Raw genomic sequence first — 14,648 nt, forward strand, 5'->3', positions numbered from 1 at the left:
AGAGAGAGAGAGAGAGAGAGAGTGAGTGTGTGTCTGTGTGATCTGTTGTGACCAAACCTGACAAAATTTCCAAAAACCTTCCTAGGGACATCCTCATTTGTAAATCTGGTATAAAAAAAAGTTTTTTTTTTAAAAGTAAAAATGCAGAAAGTTTTGTCTGATGTGTAGGTTTAGGGGTCGGGTTAGTGTGTGTGTGTGTGTGTGTGTGTGTGTGTGTTGTGTGTGTGTGTGTGTGTGTGTGTATGGGGTTGGGTTAGTGTAAGTACAGTTTGTACAGGAAGTTAAAGATAAGTATATAGGCTAAACAACATGTGTGTGTGTAAGTGTGTATTTAGGGTTAGTGTAAGGGGATAAAATATGAAGTTACGTCAATGGAATGTTCCCATTTAGATAGCTAAGTAACTTGTGTGTGTGTGCGAGACGGAGAACACCTGTGTTTAGTAAGTTACTCTAGTAAAAGTTACAGGAGAACTCAGGTCAATTTTAACATTGAGCTCATTTTTTTGTACATTTGGAGTGCTGTCAATACAGAGAACAACGACAAAAATCGGTGTTGCCTACACCGAGTTATTCTATTTTTAAAATTTGCACCCTGTTGACTTCAATGGGGCAAGTACTAAACCTGCTTTTAGCCTCTTAACATCCTTGATGTGTCATTACAAGTGCACAGAAAATGTGATTCCTTCAGAGTGAACACGAGTGAATCTGACTGCAGTAGATGTGAAAGAAATGTATAAAAATGATGTTATTTAAGCCAGCGCAAATACCTGTGTTTACATCCTGTTTTCGGGTGAAGTCCAAAGTAGTCGATTGCCGAGATCACGCGCATAGGTTTAGTATGATCACGCGCGTGAACTCGGATTTTTGTCGTTGTTCTCTGTATTGACAGCACTCCAAATGTACAAAAAAAATGAGCTCAATGTTAAAATTGACCGGAGTTCTCCTTTAATCTTCAACAGTGTAATTATTACTCTTTCTAAAAATTACTGGATTACTTATGACTTGCTAAATTTCATATCAACCTCAACCATTTAAAAAAAAGAATAAACATGAATCTGCTCTTTTAATTCTATGACCAAAGTGTGCAAAGGGAGCTAAATTAAAAACATACATTTTAACATACATTACATTTTTATGCTTAATCCACTATTGTTTTAGAATGTCTGTGTCTAAACAGTATTTAATGCAATTACATTAGAAGTAACTGAGATTAAATTACAGAAAAACTAATCCCTTACTTTTACACCCAACACTGCCCATGATATACACACAATATTCGCATTTAACAGCTTTTTTACACACAAAACCCAAGATTTAGAGTGGCTTTATAAATTCAACTGACATTGTCTGATTACTATTATTATTATAGACCTATTTTTGTGTGTGACTGACAGACACCGCCTAGATTTATACAAATTAAACCACCGCTTTTTGTTATAGGCTACCTGTTTTCAAAAATGTGTAAAATTTTAACGAATTAGCAACTTCAGAACTAAAATTATTAAATTAAATATAAATATAAATGAATCTTTAAAACTAACTCAAAACGCGATGCTGAAAATATCTAGTAGGGATCCTGACGCATGCGCATTGCGCGCGTTAGTATGCTAGTACGCTTTTTGAAATATAACCGTCAATCGCCCCTTCCTCCGCCTATCAGTTTTACTCGCTTCAGATTCGAGGGAGAAAAGTGAACGCGAACATGGAAAGTGGTCCTTCACAAGAGCATTCGAAAGACGAGACAATTTCCAAAAGTGTTTGGAAACTGCGACGCTACGGTCGATTTCTGCCCAAAGAAAAGGAAAAATCCAAGTCCTCGGGAAGGAACTGCGCGTGGAAGGTGAGACGTGAGAGTAAAGTCCCGCCCTTTTTTTTTTTTTTTTTTTTTTTTTTTTTACTTTCAACGCCCTGTGTTTCAACGGAAGGGAAAACAGGACAATTTCGTTTTATAAGTGAAATATGTTATTCTATTATTCATTAAAAACCTCAGAGTGGGGAAAAATGCAAAAATAGTTTTTGACCATTAGTTGTTGTTGTTTTTTTTAAAAAAGATCTTAGTTAAGAGAACACATTTAAGCCAGTAAGAAAAAACAATACATCGCTAATAGTAAGTTACTACTATAAACAGTTAACTTATGATTTTTTTAAAGACATTGAAGGTGCTTGCTTGTGTAGTTGTCCACTACTAGGCCTGTATTAAATTGTTGTCAGTGATGTTTGGTGTGTTGCTCTATTGCTAGGGCGTTGCTAATTGATGCTGGGTGGTTGCTAGGGGACGTTGTTAAGTGGATGCTGGGGTTTTGGATGGTTTCTAAGGCATTGTTAAGTGGATGCTGGGTGTTTTGAATGGTTTCTATGTGTTTTGGTTATTTCTAGGGCGTTGCTAAGTGGATGCTGGGTGTTTTGGATGGTTTCTAGGGTGTTGTTAAGTGGATGCTGGGTGTTTTTAATGGTTTCTAGGGTGTTGTTAAGTGGGTGCTGGGTGTTTTGGATGGTTTCTAGGGCGTTGTTAAGTGGATGCTGGGTGTTTTGGATGGTTTCTAGGGTGTTGTTAAGTGGGTGCTGGGTGTTTTGGATGGTTTCTAGAGTGTTGTTAAGTGGGTGTTTTGGATGGTTTCTAGGGCGTTGTTAAGTGGATGCTGGGTGTTTTGGATGGTTTCTATGTGCTTTGGCCTGTGGGTGATTTCTATGACATTGTTAAGTGGATGCAAGGTGTTCTGGGTTGTTGCTTACCTTCTCAAATTGAGTCCACCCTTTAATCTCTTGTTATATTCTGGTCTTAAAAATACTTTCATAATTGTTGTTTCTTTCAGATTTTCGAGTCCAGTGAAAGCGCTGGCCAACTGGAGCTGAATATTCTGGGCTCCGGTCATCTGCTAGTATCTCAAGGCCAGGAACTCTTGGTAAGATTAGGTAAAAACACACAGTATCTTTCCAGTGACCAATTAAAATTTATTTTTAGGGGCTTGTTGGCTGTTTATGAAATGGCTCTCTCTAAGCCGTCGACACTCTTCTTCCCATCAGGCTGTAAGTGCAGGTCAGGATAGCGCAGGTTCCACTGAGCCCATCATAAGAGCTTGACCGTATTTCTTTTCACCCGCAGAAAGAACAGCATAATCCCCTTCCCGCCAGGCCTGTCGCTGTCCCTTAGGGATTGCCAGGCTGAGTGCTTCGGATATCTCCCAACAATAAGCCTCAATCTTGGACTCGTGGACACAATAGTCTCTGGCTCCTCATGGTGCATTTGGAGAAAGAGTCACATTTCAAGCTTTTATGCAGAACAACAGAGCCAAACGAGGCAGCGCGCTCATCCAGAGCAAAGCTTTAGGTGATTCTGAGATTAGGAACCGGCGTTCAGTCACGGATATGTGTCTATAATCTGAACACCACATTTTTTTTTTTTTGATATGCAGCCAGCAAGTTTGCGAAGTAGTTTCCAAATGCATTAAAGCCCTACTTTTTCCATTTCCATCAAATGTGTTTCTTAAAATCAGTAGTTTTTTTTTTGTTCTAAACATAATCTGCACAATAAAAAAGTGCAAAGAACATGCAAAGATAATAATTTAATCTTATTTTATCTTTAAGCATCTTTGCATAGAGGAAAAATCTATTTACATTTTTTTTTTTACATTAAAATTTTACTTGATGGTTGTTGCAGGTTTTTAGAAGTGTGCCATTTATTTAGTCACTGCACTTTCTACATCATGTATCATGATGATAAATCAAAGGAAATAATTTTAGTTTTATGCGTGGTTTCACAGACTGAAGGCTTAATCTTAAAATGCATGTTTGAGCTGTCTTGACTGAAAGCTACTTATCCTTAAATATGTCAGTGCCAGTGTTTTGTCTCAAGATGCACACCTTTTTTTCTTCTTCTATGACACGTTTATAAAAGCTACTAATTTAACTAAGGCCTAATCCTGGTTTAATCTAAGCCCTGTCTGTGAAACCAGGCCGTAGTTTTACCAGAAATCAAGTGAAAGTGTCCCTGTAAAACCTCACACCCACTTTAGTAGAGCTGTTAGTAGAAGCAATAGTAACTAACAGTAGTAGTTGTAGAACTTTAATGAATGTGGGTCCTGGTTACACATCGCCTGTGTCCTGGTGAGCATGGCAGTCGTGGCATTGAGGTTGTTAGTAGAGCCCTCTTCTGACATGCTTGTGTAACAGCAAAAATATGCACTCAATGTCTCAATGGAGAAAATATTTTTTAATCATAGAGGCATCCACCCACACAACATCCTTGCATTGTTGTTGCAACTCTTGCATTGTTAAAAAACATTCATATTTTCTCCAGAACATAACATTTTAGTTGTTAACTACAGTGTGTTAAAGGGTTCGTTCACACAAAAATGAAAATTCTGTCAGTAATTACTCTCCCTCATGTTGTTCAACCCCGGAAGACTTTCGTTCATCTTCAGAACACAAATTAAGATATTTTTGATTAAATCTGAGAGCTGGCTCACTCCTCTATAGGCTTCTCTGTTATTGAAACTTGCCGGCCGGAAACTTAGTAAAGATATCGTTAAAATAGTCCAAGTGACTATCGCAGCGCTTCTGGGTTGTATGTCAGAACGCAGGCTCACTACTGTCCTGAATTAGCCGGGATGTCCTGTATTTTGGGTCTAATTTATTTGTCCCGATGAAATAGACTGCTTCGCTGGTCTAACCACTGACTGATACAACAGCAACACAACACATTAGTGATCATGTGACCGCATCATCCAATCACATCCCATACTCACGCTCATCAGACCATACGAATAACAAACTCTAAATTGAGAATTAATTATTCTTTTGGGACAAATTATTGTTTGATTTGCGAAGAGAATCGTCTACTGTCTGGTCGCTCCCGTTCGATCCGGAGATTCGATGAGCCAGGTTTTGATTTCGGCAAATCAGTTTTGGTGAATTCAAACAACGTGATTATTGTTCATGAGTCCAGCCACGCAAGAAAACATGAAATCTTCCTGAGGGAAAAGTATACTATTCTTTCTATTTCTATATACTATAGCTTTCTATTTCAGATAAATACTATTATTTTGAACTATGGTTTGTGTGCAATGTGACTTTTTTGTGTGACCTTAAAATTCGTTTTAGAATTAAATTGTACATAAATAGGTTAAGCAAAACAAATGTGTTTATATCTGAGAACATTTTAAACACATAGGCTACAAACCTGAAATGACATATACTGTGTGATACAGTACATATATTTTGGGTGTCCCTTATTTTCCTGTAAAGAAACATGATTGTCCCGCATTTTTCTTTTCTGAAGTTGGCAACCCTAACGTGAACTCACTGGATAGTGGAATAAAGTCGTTATTTTTGTGTTTTTTTTGCGCACAAAAAGTATAAGGTTGAGCCACTATAGTCACTTGGACTATTTTAACGATGTCTTTACTAAGTTTCCGGGCCGGCAATTTTCAATAACAGAGAAGCCTATGGGGGAGTGAGACAGCTCTCAGATTTAATCAAAAATATCTTCATTTGTGTTCTGAAGATGAACGAAAGTCTTATAGAGTTGGAACAACATGAGGGAGAGTAATCGCTGACAGAATTTTCATTTTTGGGTGAACTAACCCTTTAACTGATCATTGTGTTTGCAGTGGGATTGACAGACTGCGTTAGAAACACTGGAGGAGGCTGCTCTGCTTTAACGATGTGTTTTCAGCCCGATATAATCCTATTAAATGGGTCTCTGCTGGATAATGATGATGTGTGGTCCTGTTTTGTAGGAGGGTTTTTCTTTGCTCAATGCACAGAGCTTCCTGAAGATCCAGCATAAATCAGACAGTCTGCTGTTCAACATTACTTTAAAGGTGAGAATATTCACTGTGATATTTTTTCGTCTCACATTTCACATTTTTTTCTTTTCATTTGATTTGCTCGTGTTGTCCTGAAGGCAGGCTCCGCCTCTTTGTCCTTGAAAGCAATAAACAATTTTAATATGCTAATTTAAATAAAAAAAATAGCTGCTTCTGAGTGACCTTCATCTTACAGCTCAAAGACAGACTGTGCCTCGTTAATTAAGCTAATGATCTCTTCTCCAACAAAAAAAACTCATGAATACTGATGCTTACCTTGAAAACAAACAAGTCTCTATAAGTTGCATTATTGTTACAAACAGCACTGCGTCTTATCCACCTTATTCCTGACGATTTCACTGCGTTATTAATTTATGGGTCGCACTTCCGGTTTGGGGAACTTCCATTCAAAAAGACTGAAACTAATAATTTCAAATCATAATAAAGCTGATCCGTCAGTTTGACTGAATGAGCTGTCAACTTTCTTTCATGATTTATTCTCAGACATCATGAGAATAACGTAACTCTTGGTATTTTAACGTGACGTTATAACAATAATATCTATGGCAAGTTGGTGCATTCGTTTCCTCATGATAATTTTATTATTTCATTTGCATTTCACTGTAAAAGTATGCAAAAATGACAGCATATTCTGCACATTTGTGGTCTGTTCTCCCGATTTAGTTTACGATATACATCCCATTAATAATTCACTGGAATGCACGAAGAATCTCTAATTTATCTCCTCAATCCTAACATCTCTTCTTTCCTGGTTTGTTTTCACATATATAAATACAGTTGTGAATATAGCTGCAGGCAGCGATGCGGGGCAACAGCAGTGCAGAGCAGGAAGAGCAAAAACAGCAGAAACCGAACATACATGAAAAAACAGTGAAATTAAACTCAAAAATCAACAGAAGTTCAGATGAGAATAGGGATGGGACAGTATGAAAATTTCATATCACGATTATAGTGACCAAAATTATCGTAATTATCAATATTATCACGGTTTTGTTAAAACGAGATGAAAGTGTTCAAAAAGAACTGATGCTCACACTAAAAACAGTTTAATATTTGAAAATCAACAAACAACAAATAAAAAGCAGCTCTATGCACTTTTTTAAGCAATTTTATATTCTGTGGCATTTCCTTCCTTATAATGACCGTCGTCAATAGCAACGCATTATAACACAGCGCACATCCATGTATCGCAACCTTATACTGTCTATGATCGCAACGGACGCGCGTGCTCTCTCGTTTCATTCAAATACAACTTGCCGTCTTGCGTCTCCGTTTTTAGACGATTGTTTTGTAGGCTACGCTGTACAAAATGGATTTATAAACGGGTAAGATTTAAAACATTAATCTCAATTCAATATGTCACCGTAATTATGTGGTAAAAAAAAAGTCGGTGTAATAAGTGTATAATGATATACATTATTATCCCTTAAATGTCACTCTTAATAGTCTTGTTTGAACTTGATCGTTTGTCTTTGGCTCAAAGCCACTTGCTGCGAACTTTTCTTCGCGGAAGCTTCATGTTTATTTCAAGTGAGTGATATAAAATATTTCAACTCAAAACAACATTTTGTGCCCAATAATTTCCCAGACGTAGTTTTGCTATTGAGGTCAAAGTTAACTTGCCTTGCGTTCGCTATAAACAGTGGGTGATGGTCACACAAGACGACACGGCAGATTTGAAGTGTTTCCCCCCTATTGTAGTGACCATCCTCGATTAAGTTTCACTCAGGACTTTTGTAAAAGCCAAAGTATGACCACACCTCAGATTTGGTCCTCTTAAAAGGCTGAAAAATCTCCCGAGCATGGTCACTGCCTTCCGCCATTCCTTCTCGAATAAAAACAACAACAACAACATTGCGCGCTGCGCCTGCGTCTGCTTCTGCGTCAGACTGTTGCTGGCTGGGCAGTGAGTTATTAAAATCGTGATAATCAAACACGGTTTTAATGATAATTAAATTTTAAACGATAATACTAACCGTCAGTACATTTTAATCGTTGTTTATAGTGAAACCGGTAATCGTCCGATCCCTAGATGAGAATGAATACAGAATGAACAAAAACAAACCTATTTCTAATCCAAGAGAAAGAAAGATTAGTACAACGCTTGAATAATAAAGGAATCGAAATTATACAATATTCCACACAATTTTTCTAAAGACGTCCCACGCGGGACTCGAACCCACTGTCTCTGGATCAGATGCCTGTCACTTATCTCGTTGCACAACTGGGAAGACGTGCATTCACCAAGATGCCGATGTTCCATAATTCAAGTGAGAATCAACTCAAAATGAATAATTTTTACATGCGCCACATGTCTTATTTATTGAGTTCCTTCTCAGATGGACGTCATGTCTGGAACTCAAGCATCTTTGCACCACTTCTGGGAATTGTCCCAGCATCTAGAACGCAACTGATGCTTTTTCAAGCGTCTCCATACGTGAAAAAAATATTTTTAAAGAGGAAATGACGGAATATTTACGCACATATTTACAGCGGGTCTATTCACACGGGATTAGCATCACCTGAGGTCATTTTTCCGGACCTTTTTACTGAAGGTAAAAGTCTCCGTAATCTTTACTGACATTGTCCGTGATGATCACTGAGATGCACATTCGGATGGGACTAAAATCACAGAGAAGCTCTGGTGATTATTACTTTACTCCTCCTCTCCATGTTACACTAGTCCCGTCCGAATAGGGCTTTAGACTGTGTCTTAATTACTAGTGTGACCAACTAGCGTTGAGTCAAGGGGCAATCAGTCTTACTTTCTAGTATCAAATCAGACCAATCTACGTTTTTATAGAACTGACTTTAAACAGTTATGAACAGTCTTAAAGAAAAAAAATGTGATGACTAAGTAGTAAGACTAGTCTTAACCGTTTATGCAACTGAGGTCAGAGTGTGTGTGTGTGTGTGTGTGTGTGTGTAAGGGAGAGAGCCGTTTGCTCAGACTGCAGTTTGAGGGCACCAGTCGAGCAGAAGCTGCAGATTTCTGTGGAAAAGCTGTGGAGAAACTGCAGGATTATGTTCCCGTCCAGGAACACCTGATCAATCCTGCATCTGCAACAGCCAATCCTGAGGAGCCTGGGACATCTACACAACAGCAGCAGGTCAGAAATACTCATCCATCCATCCCATCCTTCTATTCATCCACACATCCATCCAAAACCCATCCATCCTTCTATCCATTCATCCATCCATCCTTCAATCCACACATCCATCCACCCAAAACCCATCCATCCTTCTATTCACCCATCCATCCATCCATCCATCCTTCCATCCACACATCCATCCATCCACACATCCATCCATCCACACATCCATCCACCTAAAACCCATCCATCCTTCTATTCATCATCGATCCATCATCCTTCTATTCATCCACACATCCATCCAAAACCCAAAACCCATCCATCCTTCTATCCATCCATCCATCCATCCATCCACCCAAAACCCATCCATCCATCCATCCATCCACCCAAAACCCATCCATCCATCCATCCATCCATCCATACATCCATCCACCCAAAACCCATCCATCCTTCTATTCACCCATCCATCCATCCATCCATCCTTCCATCCACACATCCATCCATCCACACATCCATCCACCTAAAACCCATCCATCCTTCTATTCATCCATCCATCCTTCCATCCTTCTATTCATCCATCCATCCTTCCATCCATCCATCCACACATCCATCCACCTAAAACCCATCCATCCTTCTATTCACCCATCCATCCATCCATCCATCCATTCATCCACATATCCATCCAAAACCCCAAACCCATCCATCCTTCTATCCATCCATCCATCCATCCATCCATTCATCCATCCATCCATCCATCCATCCATCCACCCAAAACCCATCCATCCTTCTATTCACCCATCCATCCATCCATCCATCCTTCTATCCATCCACACATCCATCCATCCTTCCATCCACACATCCATCCATCCACCTAAAACCCATCCATCCATCATCCAAAACCCATCCATGCTTCTATTCGTCCATCCATCCATCCTTCCATCCACACATCCATCCACCTAAAACCCATCCATCCATCCTTTTATCCATCCATCCTTCTATTCATCCATCCATCCATTCATCCATCATCCTTCTATCCATTCATCCTTCTATCATTCATCCTTCCATCCACACGTCCATCCACCTAAAATCCATCCATCCATCCATCCTTTTATCCATCCATCCTTCCATTCATTCATCCATCCATCCATCCTTCCATTCATTCATCCATCCACCCACACATCCATCCACCCTTCCACCCACACATCCATCCACCTAAAACCCATCCATCCATCCTTTTATCCATCCATCCTTCTATTCATCCATCATTCTCCTATCCATCCATCCTTCCATCCACATGTCCATCCACCTAAAATCCATCCATCCATCCTTTTATCCATCCATCCTTCCATTCATTCATCCATCCATCCACCCACACATCCATCCATCCTTCCACCCTTCCACCCACACATCCATCCTTCTGTTCATCCATCCATCCGTTTGTTAATATTAATGGGAAAAATATGGGGAAACAATGGTGGTATGTACTACTAGAGCTACTATCTATCTGGACTTACTGTACATAATATCATCAATAATAATTAATCAATAATCAATAATAAATCAATAATCAAGCGATAAATGGGTAAAATGACAACACAATTAATGCACGTGATGTGATGTACAACAGAATATTTATGTAGGACAGGAAATAATGTAGGACAGAATGATGAGATTGTTTATCTTTAATATATAATGCACCAATTAAGTGTGCATAATTAGACCAGACATTTAGACATTTACTTAAAAAAATGTTTTTGTCAGCTTTGATTTAAGTTAATTAAAACAAAAATGACTGTTATTTTGGAATTTATCACTAGGTGGTGCTGTTGCCACATGATGGTATTTAAATGGGCGACGAGTGAAATAATCCCACCCTCAGCAGAACTGCTTATTTGTGAATCTGATGTAAACACACAGACTTGAGGCTCTAAAGGGACAAAGGGAATTCTCCTTGTAAAATATGGTTAGTCACGTTGTCTCCCCGCGGCAGGGATGAGATAGATTCTCAGGAATGAGGATATTCAATTAGTAATGACAGTATTGATCGGCTGGTGAGGCCCTCCGCGTGAGTCCTGAGACTATAATGAATGAATCTATTTCTGTTTCCACTTCAGGCCCCTGAAGATACACCACGGGAGGCCCCTGCCGTTGCCATGGGAGCGCTGTCAATCAAACACCTCTCTCAGGTACCATGATTACACTGAGAGCCTGTATCTGGTGTTGACTCGATGAATTAGATGCTGTAGTCAGTGATATTCTAATGTGACCTCTGAGATGTCATCCGTGAAGTGCACACTGACTTTTTCATGCATTATAATCTCTTCCTCTTCAGTTCTTCCTGGGCGAGTGTGAGCTGTCCCTGCCGATGGCGTATCATCAGAGCACGCTGCCCTCTGGAGGCCTGGAGGCGTTACTGCGCCTCTGTCTGCTGGATGCTGGTTTTCCTGCTTTCGTGGAGGAGGTCGAGAACAAGCTAAAGGAGCTAATGCAAGAATGAGGTAGAGCAGAGCCTGTTAACTAAAACTATTTAAAATCAATTTTTTAATATCAGATTTAAAAATACTTGTAATAAAAAACAGAATTAATACCTTGGCAACTAACTGAAATAAAATAAGTTGTACTAAAATTACTTAGATTAAAGCTGAGATATATACATATATATAAAAAAAATAATTTAAATATAAAAAAACTGATAAATATTATAAAAGCACAACAAAATTACTCAAATTAAAATGAAAGCAAAATAAAAAAAATTAAAGCTCATTAAAAACATTAATACAAAAAACACTGCTCAAAATCAAGAAAAAAAGGGCAAAAGCATATAGTAAAACTACTAAAAATAAAAATATATACGTGTGTGTATATAATTAAAGATAACTATAAATAAAACTATTAAATACTATAGTATATAAATAATACTAAAATAACTGTTTAAAATCAAAACCAGTAAATATGGCAAAAGCACATAAAATTACTAAAACTGGAACTAAAATGAAAATAAAAAAATGATAAAATAAAGCTAATTCAAAACATTAATAAATGCTATGATAGTTTATAAATAATGCTAAAATAACTGCTCAAAATCAAAACCGGAAAAAATGGCAAAAGCACATAAAATTACTAAAAATGGAACTAAAATTAAAAAAATTAAAGATGATTCAAAACTATATTAAATACTATAATAGTATATAAATAATACTAAAAATAACAGCTCAAAATCAAAACTAATAAAAATGGTGAAAGCACATAGCAAAATTATTACAAATAAAATAAAAATGAAAACACACACATACATATATATATATATAAATAAAACTATATTAAATACTATAATAGTATATAAATAATACTAACTGTTTAAAATCAAAACCAGTAAAAATGGCAAAAGCACATAAAATTACTAAAACTGGAACTAAAATGAAAATAAAAAAATGATAAAATAAAGTTAATTCAAAACATTAATAAATGCTATGATAGTTTATAAATAATACTAAAATAACTGCTCAAAATCAAAACCAGTAAAAATGTCAAAAGCACATAAAATTACTAAAAATGGAACTAAAATAAAAAAAATTAAAGATGATTCAAAACTATATTAAATACTATAATAGTATATAAATAATACTAAAAATAACTGCTCAAAATCAAAACCAGTAAAAATGGCAAAAGCACATAAAATTACTAAAAATGGAACTAAAAAAAAAGATAAAGCTAATTCAAAACATTAATAAATGCTATGATAGTTTATAAATAATGCTAAAATAACAGCTCAAAATCAAAACTAATAAAAATGGCGAAAGCACATAGCAAAATTATTACAAATAAAATAAAAATGAAACACACACACACACACATATATATATATATATATATATATATATTTATATAAATAAAACTATATTAAATACTATAATAGTATATAAATAATACTAAAATAACTGTTTAAAATCAAAACCAGTAAAAATGGCAAAAGCACATAAAATTACTAAAACTGGAACTAAAATGAAAATAAAAAAAATTATAAAATAAAGCTAATTCAAAACATTAATAAATGCTATAATAGTTTATAAATAATGCTAAAATAACTGCTCAAAATCAAAACCTGTAAAAATGGCAAAAGCACAAAATTACTAAAACTGGAACTAAAAAAAAAAAAGATAAAGCTAATTCAAAACATTAATAAATACTATGATAAATACTATACTATTCCATACATATATATATTAAAGCCAATTCAAAACTGTAGTAGCATATAAACAATACTACCCGAATACTGCTCAAAGTCCAGTTCCGCCTTTGATAAGCTCCGCCCCCATTGGTTACTGTTGCTAAGTGAGAAAAGCTTCACAGAATGCTCATTAACACAGGAGTATTTTGGAACCTTTATTCTGAAAAAGGAAACAGTTGGTTTCACATAGTTTGTAATGGCTTTAGCTCCACCCACTTCCTCGCTCGTATGTTGGTCCATTATGGTGACACACACACACACTGTATTGATCAGTTGTCATGCAACTACAGCAGTGCAGTTCACAATGCGAAGCACCCTTATCTCACCGTCCCGTTAAAGCTTTATTATTCTCAGAAATTAAACAAACCCACCCCACCTTACAATTGTCAGTAGGTCTATATGAATACATATTGCATAGGATTATAGCCATGCTGTACAAGAATCATCTCTTCTTCTAAAAAGAAACGACATTTAAAAAAAAAAAAAGATATATTATTTTTCCTTTTTACAGATGCTATCGTAATATTTGAACACTTACAGCACCACATGTACAAGACGTCTAAATAACTCTAGAAAATAAATGTTTTACATGTATCCATTTCATTTAATACAATATCAGCTTTTTTTTAAGATTAAATACTGTTCTGCCACTCACAAAGGTTCTTGCATTCTAGTTTAAGACAAAACACCTCCTTTTAGTATTGGATGATAAACTGTACAAAGATCTCGATGATTCCTTACTTTTTTATCCATTTAAATTTCTTTAAAAACACACACGCACACACGCTGATATGCTCTCTCTCTCTCTCACACACACACACACACACACACACATAGGTTATTCATTTGGATGCAACGCCATTTAAAGTAACAATAGAAAAACGATATCTGAATCTTATTAGATTATGTTATTGCATGCATTCGAGACAACATGTAGATATGAAAAAGAATTAGTGCAGCAGGAGGGCATGATAAAAGAAAGAAATGCAACGTTAACAGCACATGTAGTAAAATCATCACCACCTTCATGATTCAGTCAGCGTCCACATTCACACACACACCATGAGCCTGGATAAGGCAAACTTAAGACAGTCTTTATTGTTCGTTTGTGCCAGTGTAATGCTGTCATTATTGTTGTTTTCTTCACCGCGTGAGGAAGGTTGTGCGTCGCTGAAGATCGCCAGGAGCTTCTCCTCTCCTCCGGATGGTCAGGATATGCAGTTGGTCATCTGGGAAACGAGACGGGATTTAATCAACTAAAGGGAACATTTGCATGCTGGTTTGTAACTCAGAGTGAATTGTAATGTGTAAACCTTCAGCGCTTTTCAACGTTGGTCCTTCGTCGGCTCAGTTTGTGTTCCGCTGTCGTACGTTTTTCTCTTTGTGGTTGTTCGTAGAGTTCGTTTTTCTGGATGACGGATGTATACGGTTCACAATCAATACATGCATTAGTCACACAAGTGTTAATAAATAAATGAATGTTCATAAATTGTGTTCTTA

The 14,648-nt window shown here is 36.7% G+C and overlaps 2 protein-coding genes across 2 annotated transcripts in view; one reads left to right on the top strand and one right to left on the bottom strand.

Annotated features, from left to right (window-relative positions):
- Positions 1-1,585: 1,585 nt before the first annotated feature.
- Positions 1,586-14,647, top strand: rec114 (REC114 meiotic recombination protein). Its single transcript, XM_081371952.1, has 7 exons — positions 1,586-1,840; positions 2,814-2,903; positions 5,739-5,822; positions 8,759-8,938; positions 11,035-11,106; positions 11,253-11,418; positions 14,308-14,647. Exons 1-6 carry the CDS (start codon positions 1,703-1,705, stop codon positions 11,415-11,417), a joined length of 729 nt encoding a protein of 242 aa, XP_081228078.1. The 5' UTR covers positions 1,586-1,702; the 3' UTR covers position 11,418; positions 14,308-14,647.
- The window catches only part of nptnb (neuroplastin b), a 65,804-nt gene continuing 64,436 nt past the window's right edge, over positions 13,281-14,648 (bottom strand). The window contains exons 10-11 of the mRNA XM_081371951.1: positions 14,462-14,556; positions 13,281-14,377 (exon numbers count right to left, since the gene is read on the bottom strand). Coding sequence (XP_081228077.1) covers positions 14,496-14,556 — 61 coding nt within the window. The 3' untranslated portion in view covers positions 13,281-14,377; positions 14,462-14,495. The remainder of the gene's footprint in view (positions 14,378-14,461; positions 14,557-14,648) is intronic.

This window comes from Scardinius erythrophthalmus (genome assembly GCF_964197995.2).
Source record: "Scardinius erythrophthalmus genome assembly, chromosome: 8".
NCBI classification, from domain to species: Eukaryota; Metazoa; Chordata; class Actinopteri; order Cypriniformes; family Leuciscidae; genus Scardinius; species Scardinius erythrophthalmus.

Coding starts and splice junctions, on each gene's coding strand:
- rec114 (XM_081371952.1), top strand. CDS start 1,703: ATGGAAAGTGGTCCTTCACAAGAGCATTCGAAAGACGAGACAATTTCC. Junction 1,841..2,813: donor GAAGGAACTGCGCGTGGAAG/GTGAGACGTGAG, acceptor TGTTTCTTTCAG/ATTTTCGAGTCCAGTGAAAG. Junction 11,107..11,252: donor CAATCAAACACCTCTCTCAG/GTACCATGATTA, acceptor CTTCCTCTTCAG/TTCTTCCTGGGCGAGTGTGA.